We start from the raw sequence: 13054 nt of genomic DNA, 5'->3' as shown, positions 1-13054 counted from the left end.
GTATAGGATAATCTATATTACATACTTACTCTTCCTTTCCCTATAGTTTCTTATGACAAAAGAAAATTTTAAAAAAGGGTTTAAACATCTGCTGAATAATCTGGCCAACTGATACACTTCTTGCCAGAAAGACAACACTAGAAGAGTAGTAACATGTTAGATGCTTTGCCAGTGGCTTGGCAGAAAGACCTTTTTTTCCAAGCTTAGTTTTCTGCCAGGATAATGATGTTAGGTATTAGGGGGAGTACAGAAGGGAGGGCAGAGACAGGAGGTTTCTATGAGCACCCGAGCAAGGCAAGCAGATGGAAACAGGGAAGAAGCAAGAGAGTCCCTCCTACTTCAAGGAGCAACTCGGTCAAATTGTATTTCTAGGTCTGAGGGAGCCATACCTTCAATTTCCTTGCAATATTTTAAAGATTCCTAAAAGACAAGCAGATGCAGTCAGTAAACACACTTCAAACATCTATGCTGAGGTACAGACTGTTAAGGGCTCATCCATCACCTGTACGTGCTGCGTATGTCGCATACGCCCGCTTATTTCACAGCCTTTGTAGACAGAGGTTTGATATCTGCGTAACAGATAAATTAATCCTGTCATTTCAGTTGAAATTAAAATGTACTTCCGCAAATATTAAACCTGGAAGATAATCTGAGAAAATGTGACCCATGTTAGTTCCTTTAAAATGAGTATTGCTTTTTATTCATAGCTATTGTAAGATTAACAGTAAAAGTTAGCTCTGAAAAAAGTCTTTACAACAACTTATGAAGATCAATTTTCCTATTTAGATAAGTAAGTCCGGACATTTACAAGATCAATCATTTAAATAAAAATAGAATATAAAGCCTATGTTTAAAACATGGCCTTTATTAATGCTGCCTAGAGAGCTCCATATTTATCTTACATTGAGATAGTTCTGCTTTGCTTAAGAAAAGACAGAAAAAGTGCATTTACAAGAGTACTTTTTCTTTAATTTTCTGCGAAAATGGAAGGAATTGGAATCACAAGTTGACAAATGTCGTAAAATGAAGTTTCAAGAAACATCAATTTTAGTAATGCTACTCCATCACTAGTGTTTTGTTATGATTTTCTGCCGTGTGAACCAGAATATCCTGATATACAGTCTAGAGCATCTATGTTATTACTCTACAGCATATTAAACACAGAAAAAAAGAGGTTAAGAACCCCTTTCAATGTACAAACATGAATAAAAAAATTGATAAAAAATCACCTTTATACATAATGTATATGCAAACTGTTTTAAATACATGGTTTTGGAAGAGTTATTTACAAAATGTATCTGTCTGTGGGACAATCCACAGACAAAGCATACACAGTTGCTTTACTTTATTGTTGCATCTCAACTTTGGGAGATATAAATTCATTCGGCAGCATAGCAAACGTAAAAACTGGTGATAAAGTATCTTAAGGGCAACCCAAGAGATTCTGTTCCTCAAAAACAATGTAAGTACTAGGACTGCCAAAGTTTCCAAATAAAGTCACCATTTAATCCAGATGCCCGGTTACAGAGCTACGTTGTGGAGGATGTACAGACAGACCCACTTTAAATATAGGCATGGCCACTGGATAAAACCTTCTGCAAGAGCCATAACTGACAGGTATGTTTTATCGAAAGAGTGAACTAACCTAGTTTTTTTTTTTCTCCAATTTTATTAATATTTTAAAAAATACATAAAAATACAACATCCAATGTCTGAATAAATATATTTAACAAGTTGCAAGATACCTTATTTTACACAAAAATTTCAGCTTTAGAAATCTTGTTAAATAACTTCATTGTTGTTATATATTTCATTTTTCGTCTTTTTGTAACAAAATAAAAACTCTGAAATTACATAGAAAAAAGACAAAATATTTTTGTCAAGGGATAAGATAGTCCACTGAAAACCTATTCACAATTCCACTGTAAACATTAATAAACATTAAAATATTTGCATAATTGTGTGCTCAAAAATCCTATAAAAAGTGGAAGACTTATTACAACTGTAGTTTTCAGTCAACTACACTTCCTTTCACAATTTATTTTGTCCCATTTACACCATTAAAACTGGGCACATTGCTGAACACATACTTTGGCAGTTCTGTATAGCAAGTGCTTCCACAGAGAGGAACTACTCACCAAGAGTTAACACACAGCTCGGTGAAAGTGCAGCAGTTACTCAATTCTTTTTGATAATACTCTGGTGTCTGCTTGGTGCACTTGCTTTTCTATGATCTCCCTAGAACACCTGAATGCTTCATTGGACATAACTTTTCAAATTTGCTAAGTGCCCTTTCTCTGTATTAACAAAAACAAAACAAAAACACACACAATGACAAGCATGTCACATTGTGCCTACAAACCTTCAGTTAGCAATGAGCTTAATTTCTCTGAACAGTAAATTAAACGAACAAACAAAAAGAAAGAGGGGAGAAGGGGAGAACAGATACAGTCCAGCAGTGGAAGTGTGTACAGATTATACTTGGCAATGTCAAACCAGTCGAGTGCTTTCTGTGGTTGAATTTCAGGATTTATGTCCATGGCAGCAAGCTGCTGGCAAGGCAGAGAAATGTGTATCACCTGCATTCCACAGCAAGCACGTTCTGGGGAGGAGAGGATGACGATGGACTCATTCCTGTGTCGGATGAAGCAGATGACATGGATGCTCCTGTATGTGACACTGAATATATAGAACAGCGCATCAGCATCAGACTATCAAAGCTCTTGTCAGAATGAAGGTTTACTTGGTTATCAGATTTTAAAAAGACCTTAAAAACTTGGCACATTATAAAAACTGAGCGGGAGGGTTGTTTTGGTCAATGCTTTCATCATAATAATTACATACACTAGATTATTAATTTTATCATTTCGGTATTAGAGGCCAATTGAAAAGAAATTCAAAAGATAAATCAGGCAATCCTATACACTGATTAAAAACTCAGATCTAACTGGTACTAACTAGTTCACTTTCTTAAAGCAAAATTACAAACAGTCATTTTTTTTTGTTAGCTACAAGTTTTGAAAAGCCGCAAATGCTCTCTCTAAATACATATAGTTACAAACAGGATAAACTACATCTATATATTTTTTCAAAAATACTGCCAATTAAGTTCTAGTTGTTTTGAGTTCTGTGTTTTCTAAAAATAGACATCTCATGGGAAGAATAAAGCAAATCTGAAAGTTACCTTCTCTATCTTTCTTTTTTAATCGTTTTCTTCTCCTGTCTATGGTTGCTACTTCTGACTTCAGGGACATATAATATTTTCGGATTTCCTGTAGTTTTTCTTGTAAGAAAGAGATCCTTTCAGTGCTGCTCATATTGTCGAGTTCGTCTTTAAAGTGGGAAGAAGAAAAAGAAGACATAGACGTTCCTTTAGCAAGGTAATTTTAAACAAACGAGTGCAATTCTCAGAGTATACATGATACAATACGAAGGATAACACATTTTCATAACGCTATGTCAAAAAGGCATAGGTATATATAACATAGAACAGCAAAACTCAGATTTTTTCTTTAGAACATAAAATTTCTTATTACATTCCTCCTAATTCGAAGTGCGAGAACATTAAGAAGGATCTCGCAGAAAACATTAATAAGAATCATGCTGACTGTGAGAAAGCGATATACCAATATTCCACTATTCTTCCTCTGATTATAACCCACCCCTAAAGAAAAATGATGAACAACAAGGCACTACTGAGGGAGATAAGAGTTCAACAGAAGGATTCAAAAAATTATCTTTATGTTATTAATACTGCCTTGATACAAGTTCTACACTGTATTTCTAACAATAAAAAAGAAAATTGTAGCAGCTAGTGCTGCTCACTGACTGCAGAATGGCAATTTAATGCCTTCAACCCACTAAAAGCTGGAATTTCATACTACTACCTGTTTTTAGAAACATATGGGTGCTTCATACCCCAAACTCTGCTCAAGATGAGCAGGAATCCCTGGGGTAACTGATGTGAGAAAAGGGAAAAAAACAAACAAACAAACAAACAAACAAAAAACCTCAGACTCTCCTTCATGATTTTTGTGTGTGTGTGCGTGTGTGTGAGTGAGCTGGGAAGCTTTACATGGGATTAGCTGTTCATTTTAGAGGCTTTGTTGAACCTCCTCCAAAACAGCAAGGTCCTAGATCTTGAACAATAAAGTTTCATTTTTATGCTTCAAAATGCAAGATGATTTTAAAAAGTTCTTACTGAGCTGAAAACTCCATTTGTACACTCTAGGGGAAGCATTCTGGTGGTGATGTTTCTCTCTGTGTTTATCCTTTTCTCCATCCTTGATGTGAGGCGAAATCACTCTTGCAGGTGATCGAGAAATCTTCTGTGGTTTGGAGGCATTTATGTGTTTTACAGGAGTACATTTACTTGCACTGTCCAGGACAGGAAGGTCTTCACTGTCACTACTTTGTCCTGCAGTGAGAAAAATTGTTTGTACTTCAGAACAAAACCCTGACATTTTTTGAAGTCGGTTATACTCAGAAAAGTTACTTAAGTAAAAAACTGCTCTTGCTTACCGAGAATCTTGAATATGCACAGCAAATAAACTGGATCAGATCTAATACATAACTTTACTGGATAAAACATGCACTGAATTCTCAGCCCTGCTTGTAATTAAAACATAAGAGCAGTCAAAGGCAGACTAGGTCTTTAGTTAAAGAACTGAAGTTAAAAAATTCTGCATAAGCAGTACAAAGCTTATTTCAAGTAAGCCAAACTGCCTGAAGTCACAGGTTTCTTTAGCTTAAAAAGACACTAGGGTTACTTTTTAAGGACAAAACTGCATTAGTGCATGTAAATAGCACAAGCTACTTCAAAAAAGAGGCAAAAGATACAGAACACTCAGAAAGGCTTTTATACTTACTAAAGTATTTACTAAACTGCTTTAAACATCTAAAAAGCAGGTCTGAAATATGACCAGAAGCCTAAAAGCTTCAATAATTAACAACAAATTTTAAGCTATGATTTTTATATAAATAAGAACTAGATTATCACAATAATTGCAGGAGATTTTTTTACATGAGCAGTTTCATATGTCTGAACATTGTACAGCAGGCAGTATATTATTTTATATTTTCAGCAATACTGTTGAAAGCACCAGCTATAATGACTTACTCAACTCAGCTTCAAACTTTGATCAAATCTAACAAAGCATTGAGCATCAGCAAGAACATGGTTACCTGTGCACATCTGTGTGACAGCACAGCTTATGTTTTAGGACTTTACCTGTTCCATTCTTCTCATTTTTGGCTGCAGCACTTGTTCGCTTTGGAGTACGCTTTTGTTTTTTTGCCAGTGTCCCACTATTGCTGTCACTGGGTCTTTTTTGACCTAGAGGTGGGGGGGAAAAAAAAAGCCTCAAATATTTCTGCTACTGTCGAGTTCTTTTGAAAAGCTGCAAACATTTAAAATTAGATGACAAAAACAAAACCATTATTTTTTAGCCAAAAAAAAAGAAGCCCACACCAGACAAAAATCACATCAGAAATCACTGCAGTTGAGAACGAGCTCTCGCAGAAAATGCTCACCCTTTTCTCCAGTCTCTCTTTCCTGCACTGCTATACTGCAGCTGCTCGATGTGGTACTGGCTTCAAAGCCATTCGCAGACTCACTTTCACAGAGACCTTCTTGGGACTCTTCTGCCACGCTGTCCACCTCAATGGTCACGTCGCTCTCACTCTTGATACTGCGCGACTCATCCTGGCTGAGGGTAAGAGGGGAGGCCACCGAGAAGCTCGCCTGGCCAGCGGCGGGTAAGGCAGGCTGGTTTGAAACTGAACTATGAGGCTCTGGCTTTTCTGATATTGTGTCTTCGCTGCCACTCTTCTCCTTTTCATCCAGGTCATCCAAGTCTACTTCATGGCAGAGTAAAGTTTCAGGACCAATCTGAGGCATTGAGTCATCCTCATCTTTTAAGGGAACATTCTCATTTTCTTCAGATGGACACTGGAAGTTTTCACTCCTCAGCTGCTGCCCGTGCTGAACTGCCTCTGCCACTAGGGATGGCATTTCCTCATTCTCAGCTCTGAGCGACTCTTCAGCATTCAACCTTTTACATTCCTCTGCCCCAGTACATTCATTGGTCCTCTCTTCAGAGACAATATTTGGCACTTCCATCTCACTCTCCCGTCGATTTCTCTTCTCAGGTGATGCTTGTTCCACAGTTTTCCTTTTCAAAAGTTTCTTATCTTTCGCACAGAGTTCTGTTTCACTTTCAGTAGTGCTGGAAATCTCTCGACAGTCCATGGAAGATGTGTCTAATCTTTCAGATTCTACGAGAGAGTCATTTGCCTCTTCTTGGCTTCCTGGCAAAATCTTTGTGTTCTCTAAGCAAGGATCTTTTGTCTTGCTCCTTCTGCCTTTCCCTTTAGGTGATTTTTCAGCTTCTCTTTTGATTTCTTCCATTTGTTCTGCTTTATTTCCAAAAATCTGAACGATTTGTTCACTTTCTTCAACTTCCAGTTTCAATGTTTCTAATGGTGGGACTTGAGTCCTGTCATTTTCTTTCAATGCATGAGGAATCTTTGGGTTTTCTTCATCTAGCTTTTCATCATTTAGTTTTTCATTTTTTTCCAGTTCTGAAGTTTCTGGAGAAAATTCTTCATTCAAAATCTTCTCTGATGACTCATCTGCTTCACTGTCAGACGAGCCAGATTCTGCAAAAGATTTAAAAATAAAAAAAGGAAATGGCACCTCAAGTCAACAATTAAAGTACAATTTAGTTTTTCAACCACACAAAAACTTTTCCCCCACCATATTGTATCTTTTTTGTTGTTCTTTTTTTTATTATTATTTTTTCCTCTGTAAAATGATGTTAAACTATCTAAAATGTAACCAAAAAAAAAAAAATCATGTTAGTTGACATGGACTACATTTCTTATTGCTACTTAAGAACTCCATGAACCTACATAGTAGCCATTCATTAGACAGTAATCTTTGCTAGTGTTCACTATTTCCCCATAAGACAATATAAACAAATTACAGCTTAGAGAAGCAAAAATGCTCTTGCAGATTTCTATCACCTACAGATCCGGTCTCCTTTGCCTGGCTTTACGAGACAACAACAACAACAAAACACACCAGCAGCAGAGTGCTGGACGTTTCATTGCCAAACTTTTGTACAAATCATGCACCTGACACAGAGCAAGCATTAGTATATTACCATAAGATTATTCAGGGACCTGCACTAAGGGAATGTATTTCACTAGAGTTCTTGTCCAGAGAGGTTCAAAAAATACTGAAAATATTGTTGTTGTTTGTTTCAACCAGAATTAACTTCTTCGCAGGGTGATGCAGCATTGAGGTTGGGAACTTAGCTACCACAGCAAGGCTTGTCACTGTCCCACTGGGCTTGGGCAGCTCAGGATAAGGACTGAAAGGTTCTGGCTAAAGAACAAGGGGTCACTCTCACGGTTATTCCTATGCCACGGCTCTTTGGTAAGAAAACTGTGCTCTCCAGCAGGTGCCAATGCAACTACCTCAATAAAAATCACAGGGAGAAAAAATAAAAATAAATTGCTTTTGAAAAAGGTACTAAAAAGCCCTCAAAAGAAAAAAGAAATACACAGGACTGAGATGACTCACTGTTTGATCCTCCACCAGGAGGATCAAACATTCCTGGGCTACATCTCATCTGCCTGTGAGGTGTCGCTAAAATCAAAAAATTAAAAGTATTGTTTTTTTTTATATAAAACCTGCACCCAAAACGGTTCAGTTGCACTGCTAGCAAGCGGGCCCGTCCGGCAGGGCTGCGGGGCTGCTGCCAGCAGGGTGCTCGGCGGGGTTGTCGCCACGTCCTGCCCCGCTGTTCACATGCACTGCCATGCCGGGGCGCGGGCAGCGGCTGTACCTTCCGTTCCGTTTGGCAGCGGGGAGGAATCGGACAGGTTGTTCCGTGCACTTCTGGCTCCGGATTTACCTTCACTAGTCGGCGTTTTGGATAAACTGCAGGATGTGTTGGATGGAAGAGTAGATTTCAGCGGGGGGCGCCCACGCTTTGACTTCTGTTTCTCCTCCTCTTTCTTTTCATCCTTTTCACTGTCGTCTTTATTCTGAGGGGGAAAAAGTATTTCATCAATTTTTTTTTTAAATGAAGGAAAAAGGAACAGGCAGAGTCAGTACACACAGTGTCATAAGAATTGATACATAAATATTACTTTTGCCTTTTTCTTCTGTTTTTTCTTTGGTCCTCCTTTCTCCAAAGGCCAGATAATCCGATCAGCTTTCACCCACTCATCGTATCTAAAAGGTAAGTAACATTGTTATTATTTCATATAAAAAGCTGTTTGTGATTTCAGGTATGAAAAATTGAATTACAGAAAATATCTATTAAAGAAAGGAAAGAATGTAGAACATCTATTTACCAAAACATATGGTAGTGGGTATTAGAAAAACTGAATTTCCAATCCATTAAAAATTACCTCTAAAATCCTAAAAAAAAATTAGGAAAATAAAGAGAGAGGAGGCTGGAGGTACAAGCTGCCTGTTCCCCTGCCAGCCACCTGACTTGCAGTTTCACACTATATACAGAAAGCCAGTTATCACCACTTCATGTCTTTGATATCCCAGCAGTAAACATATATATTTCTTTTTAAATAGAGTTTTAAAATTATGTCAACCAACCATATTCCCAGAAGCACAAATATTCCACCAAATATGCTCCTCAAAGATCTCCTGAGCTATTAATATGATAAAGGATTAGACAAACATGAGGAGGTTGGGGTTAGGGTTGGGGTTGCATTATGTAGCCACAAAGAAAACTGCTTGGTTTATTTAGAAGCTTATGGATTAGGTAAGTCCCAATTTATATATCAAAAAAGAGTTAAATTTTTTTTTAAAAAAGATTTAATCAATTTTGTGATATTTTTGTGTATATGAGCACAGTGTCCTTAAGGAAAAAAAAAAGCCACGTCTAGAGCAGTATTAAAATATAAAGCACAGCTGCCAAGAGAGGCACGTGGCGACTTTCTTTCCATAGTTCATTGCTGCTTAGCTCTGTCCTGTCTTCTCTACATAACAACTGCTCTTTATAATTACAGTTAACAGTCAATACAAGAGTAATTTTCTTTGCCAAAATTTCAGTGCTTGCTGCTTTTCTTATTGTAGATGTCCTCACTATTATCAGCAAGTCTTCGAAATGTGACTGATGTTGCCAACGCCAGCTAGCACAAATTACAGGGATATTCCTCTTTAAGCAGGATGAAAATGTGAAAATATACAGATAAGTATTTTTGAAAATTTCAGTCGAACAGGATCATACCATGAACAAAATTAGTAACACTGGAAAATGTGAGAGAGTCAGATCCAGCTAACAAACTGCTACTTCAGTTTGCAACCAAGTTGCTGATTTTCTTTTTTTCCCCTCAAGAACAAAGATACTTTTGCAAATATTAATATTTTCAACAACAACAACAACAAAAAGATAAAGGAAAATGAATGGCAATTTGTCCTTCTCACCTTACATTCCATCCATAGTAATGAACTAAATATAAAACCTCTCCGTCATCAATTTCTGTGCTTTTAATACTGGCTTCGTAAATTTTCTGAGTTTTTCCTCGCCCGTATTTTACTTTCACTTTGGTTCCAGTCAGGCAGGGCTCAGTATCCTCCTCATCCTCTTCACCTTCTGATTCGCCTTTGTTTTCAATTTCCTCTCTACTGTAAAGCATATTTGAAATGTCCACTAATTAGCAATAAGCAAAGTTTGAACATTTAACTAGCAGAGCCAAGCTACCACAAAGGAAAAAGGCTGCAATTTTTTTCTCATTTTCAGCATGCTGCATGCTAGCTGGACATAGCTTATCCAGTCAAAAGCAAGACTTACTCAAAGGACAACAGAGGTAATTGTCAATAACATTTAGAAAAATTAATATATCACATTTTAACATAATTATGTATGTATAACTATTTCAAAGCCTAAGGTCCTTTTTTTGGGAATAGATATTTTGAGTAAGAAGAGTAAGCCAATTCACTGTCCTGCTCCTAACAGGAAGGGCTAATTGGAAAATATATTTTAAACAATTTAATATATTTCTCTCTTTCCATTTTTAGGATGAATTTGAAAAAAAAAAAAGTTAAAAAAAAAAAGGTCCTGAAGGAAAAAAAATATAAAATAATAATTTAAGTTTGCTTTTAGTTAAGAAAAATATATGTATTTGCTAGCCTATGGTAAGAGCTATCTTGGCATACAACTAAAAGAAAAAGCAAAGACGACAGGTACCCACCACTTAAAAGAAAACAGTCTTTGATGTCTTAGTTATCTGACACACCTTGCAGCCTCCTGCACACCCACACTGTACCTTCATTTGAGTGAATTTCCTCATGCTGTGATACATTGCAAAATTACCCTTTGGACTCCACAGTGCCACTTTAAAATAATTGTGTGTCACTTCCACTTGTCAGAGCTCTTTAGAAGAAAATATGCAACACACCTTTCAGACCTTTTTTAGTGCCAACCTTTGTCTAGCCACCAAGAACACAAAAAACAGCGCAAGAAGTTCCGCAAAAGAGAAGGAAAGGGGGACTGAAGGAAACCAAGAGATGGGTTGAGGAGGATTCAATGAGGAAATCCGGTGAGCAAAGACAGAATGCCTGAGAACAGGGGATGGATGAGGAAATAGTGGGGGAAAAGAAACTACCTCATCTATTTGTGTTTTAACTGCCCAGAATAGTTGTTCACCATCCATAGAGCACCTCCATCCTTCTACCCTGGCCTACTTGTTGTCTGTAGGTGCTTAGGGAACACATAAACAGGAAAGATGCACCTGCACACTTCCACAGAGAAACGACGACGTGGCAAGAGATATGGGCTCAGATGCATCTCTGGGCTGGGGTCGAACCAGTGCTTTGGCTGTTCAGGACAACACTCCTATAAACAAAGCTTCTGAACAGCCTCCAAAACTTTACTTAAGCATTTTACTCTGGCAGGGTCTTCAAGGAAATTACAGTGAAAATACTGGCTGGCATGTGCCAGGAAGTACCCTTCATGGAAGTACTGGGGACTCTTGAAATACAACTGTCCCTTTCCTACTTGGCTGAGTGAATTATGTCCCTGACTTCCACATTTTAGGAACTGGACATATCTCGGGTTCAGTGGTCACCATTGTTGGGGTATGGCTCTATCACAACACAGTGATGCAAGTTGATGTTTACCTCTCCCTCTGCCGCTCTTCCTCCTCATCAGACTCTTTGTCAGATTCCTCCTGTTTTTTCATTCTTTTCTCTTTTTGCTTTGGTGTACTTTTTCTCCCTAGGGAAGCTTCATTTTCCTTCTTTTCTGCAGTCTCAGGTGCTGTTTCCTCTATATCTTTGTTTTCTTTGTTACTGTCTTTTAACTTGTCTTGTGTTTTATCCTCTTCGCTGTCTTTTTTAGCAGGGGTTGTATCACGGACAGGTCTTCTCCGGCCCTAGGGTAGAAATAAAAATTAATGACACAGTCACCTTGTTTTCTACATGGCCTTTCCAAAATTCAGTTTGAAAAGAAACATACTATTTCTGTGTAGAAGAAAGCTAAAGATAACACCAAAAAATGATTTTTTTTCCCCCTCGAGGTATACATTAACAACCTAAACCATCTTCTTAGCAAGGAATAAGCAAAATAGAAACAGAGTACTTGGGCTGAAATAAAGACTACTAATTTCCAAATAGCTTCTAAGACATTTTAAGATATTTGGTTAGACCCATAAGGGCTGTTGCCCCTGATACAGTCACATTCTTTGGTTGACCACAGCAATAATATCAAGTAAATGCTTGCAGAGGGCTACTGAGACAAGATATCTTACTTCCACCATCCTCAGACCGGTCACTGGTCTTACCTAGGTCAATACTAACACAGCCCTCATCTCAACAGCAACCAAAGACAAGAAAAGATTTAAATAACGTGTGTACACTCTTTCCTTTTGTCTATATACTGTAAAAATAGAGGGTTCCTTTTATTAAGGAATATTATGACAAAAACCAAACACAAAACCAACAAAAACACACTCCTCCTGATTCTCAAAGCTTGTAGCAGCCCCTTGATCATTCCTGCTTTCTGCAGGAAAGCTCCAAGTTCCTTTTCTCAGTGGAAATTCTCACCCCCAATCCAAACTCTCCTGCCAAGCGAGTTCTACCTCACCTGAAACAGCTCTCAATAGCTCTCAAATTATTCCTAAACAGAAAGAGGTCTGACATAAAACATGGCCTGAGCAAATCCCATAAGGGCTTAGGATGTGAGGAAATCATCAAAACTGTTGACAGGTAGAACACAATTAACAAGCAAACACCAACACTGTGCTCACAGAAGCCTGTCCTATGCTTGTACGAGTACGCTAATTCCAGTGCACCAGCACTGCACAAAGGAAAACTCATTATGTAAACTGTGCTGTGTACAAAGGGGTTTTGTTAAGTGCTAAACAGGAAAGCAGTTCAAGCTACTTACCCTTGGGGATCTTAGTTCTATTTCTTCTTTCTCACTTTCACTGCTGGAAAAATTTTCTTCTGCTTCTTTCTTTACTTCTGCAGGGGGCATTTTTTGTTCTTCTTTTACACTCTCCTCCATTGGTTCCTCGTGCTTCTGTACGTCTTCTATCACTTTTGGTTCATTGTGATGGATAGTCCTAAACTGAATGTTTGCAGAACGGCAGTACTCTTCAAAACCATAAAGATACCTAGATGCACAAGAAAAGTTTCGTTTTTATTTTCACTATTTATTTTTTATCTATCCAAGTGCATAAAACTTACTTTCCTGCTCACAGAAAAGCAAGAGGATCAGTAATATTGGGGAAAGGAAGGAAGAGGGATTTTGAAATGAAACAGCAAAGCACACAAACCAAGTAGTGAGAAGGAAAACACTGCATGTACACACAAGCACTGTCCACAAATTTAACTTTATGCCCATCCAACTAAATATTTGTGATAGTAAAAGAACATCTATATTGTTTTTCAAATGCACAATAACAGCTAAAACCATCAGAATATGGGCAAACAAACAAGTTACCTCATGGTAACAAGTTGCCATGCATCAGCTTCTTCTCTGGTCGCTGCCTGTGTGCACACTCCAGTTATAGGGGA

At 37.8% G+C, this 13054-nt stretch overlaps 1 protein-coding gene across 6 annotated transcripts in view; it reads right to left on the bottom strand.

Annotated features, from left to right (window-relative positions):
• Positions 1-947: 947 nt before the first annotated feature.
• The window catches only part of ARID4A (AT-rich interaction domain 4A), a 45388-nt gene continuing 33281 nt past the window's right edge, over positions 948-13054 (bottom strand). For 2 of the 6 annotated variants that reach the window (XM_088539268.1, XM_088539281.1), the window contains 10 exons: positions 12423-12651; positions 11156-11409; positions 9461-9661; positions 8161-8245; positions 7854-8055; positions 5533-6660; positions 5231-5335; positions 4202-4417; positions 3185-3331; positions 948-2679 (listed from right to left, as the gene is read on the bottom strand). In XM_088539268.1, the coding sequence (XP_088395394.1) occupies positions 2576-2679; positions 3185-3331; positions 4202-4417; positions 5231-5335; positions 5533-6660; positions 7854-8055; positions 8161-8245; positions 9461-9661; positions 11156-11409; positions 12423-12651 (2671 nt within the window). In that variant the 3' untranslated portion in view covers positions 948-2575. The remainder of the gene's footprint in view (positions 2680-3184; positions 3332-4201; positions 4418-5230; positions 5336-5532; positions 6661-7853; positions 8056-8160; positions 8246-9460; positions 9662-11155; positions 11410-12422; positions 12652-13054) is intronic. The other 4 variants (XM_088539275.1, XM_010223514.2, XM_088539296.1 and 1 more) reach the window with 3 other exon arrangements.

Source organism: Tinamus guttatus, unplaced genomic scaffold (genome assembly GCF_059628265.1).
Source record: "Tinamus guttatus ecotype Peru unplaced genomic scaffold, ASM5962826v1 Tinamus_guttatus_pri_ptg000048l, whole genome shotgun sequence".
NCBI lineage: Eukaryota > Metazoa > Chordata > Aves > Tinamiformes > Tinamidae > Tinamus > Tinamus guttatus.
The sequence above is the reverse complement of the archived record's forward strand: the minus strand, read 5'-3'. Positions and strand labels throughout refer to the sequence as shown.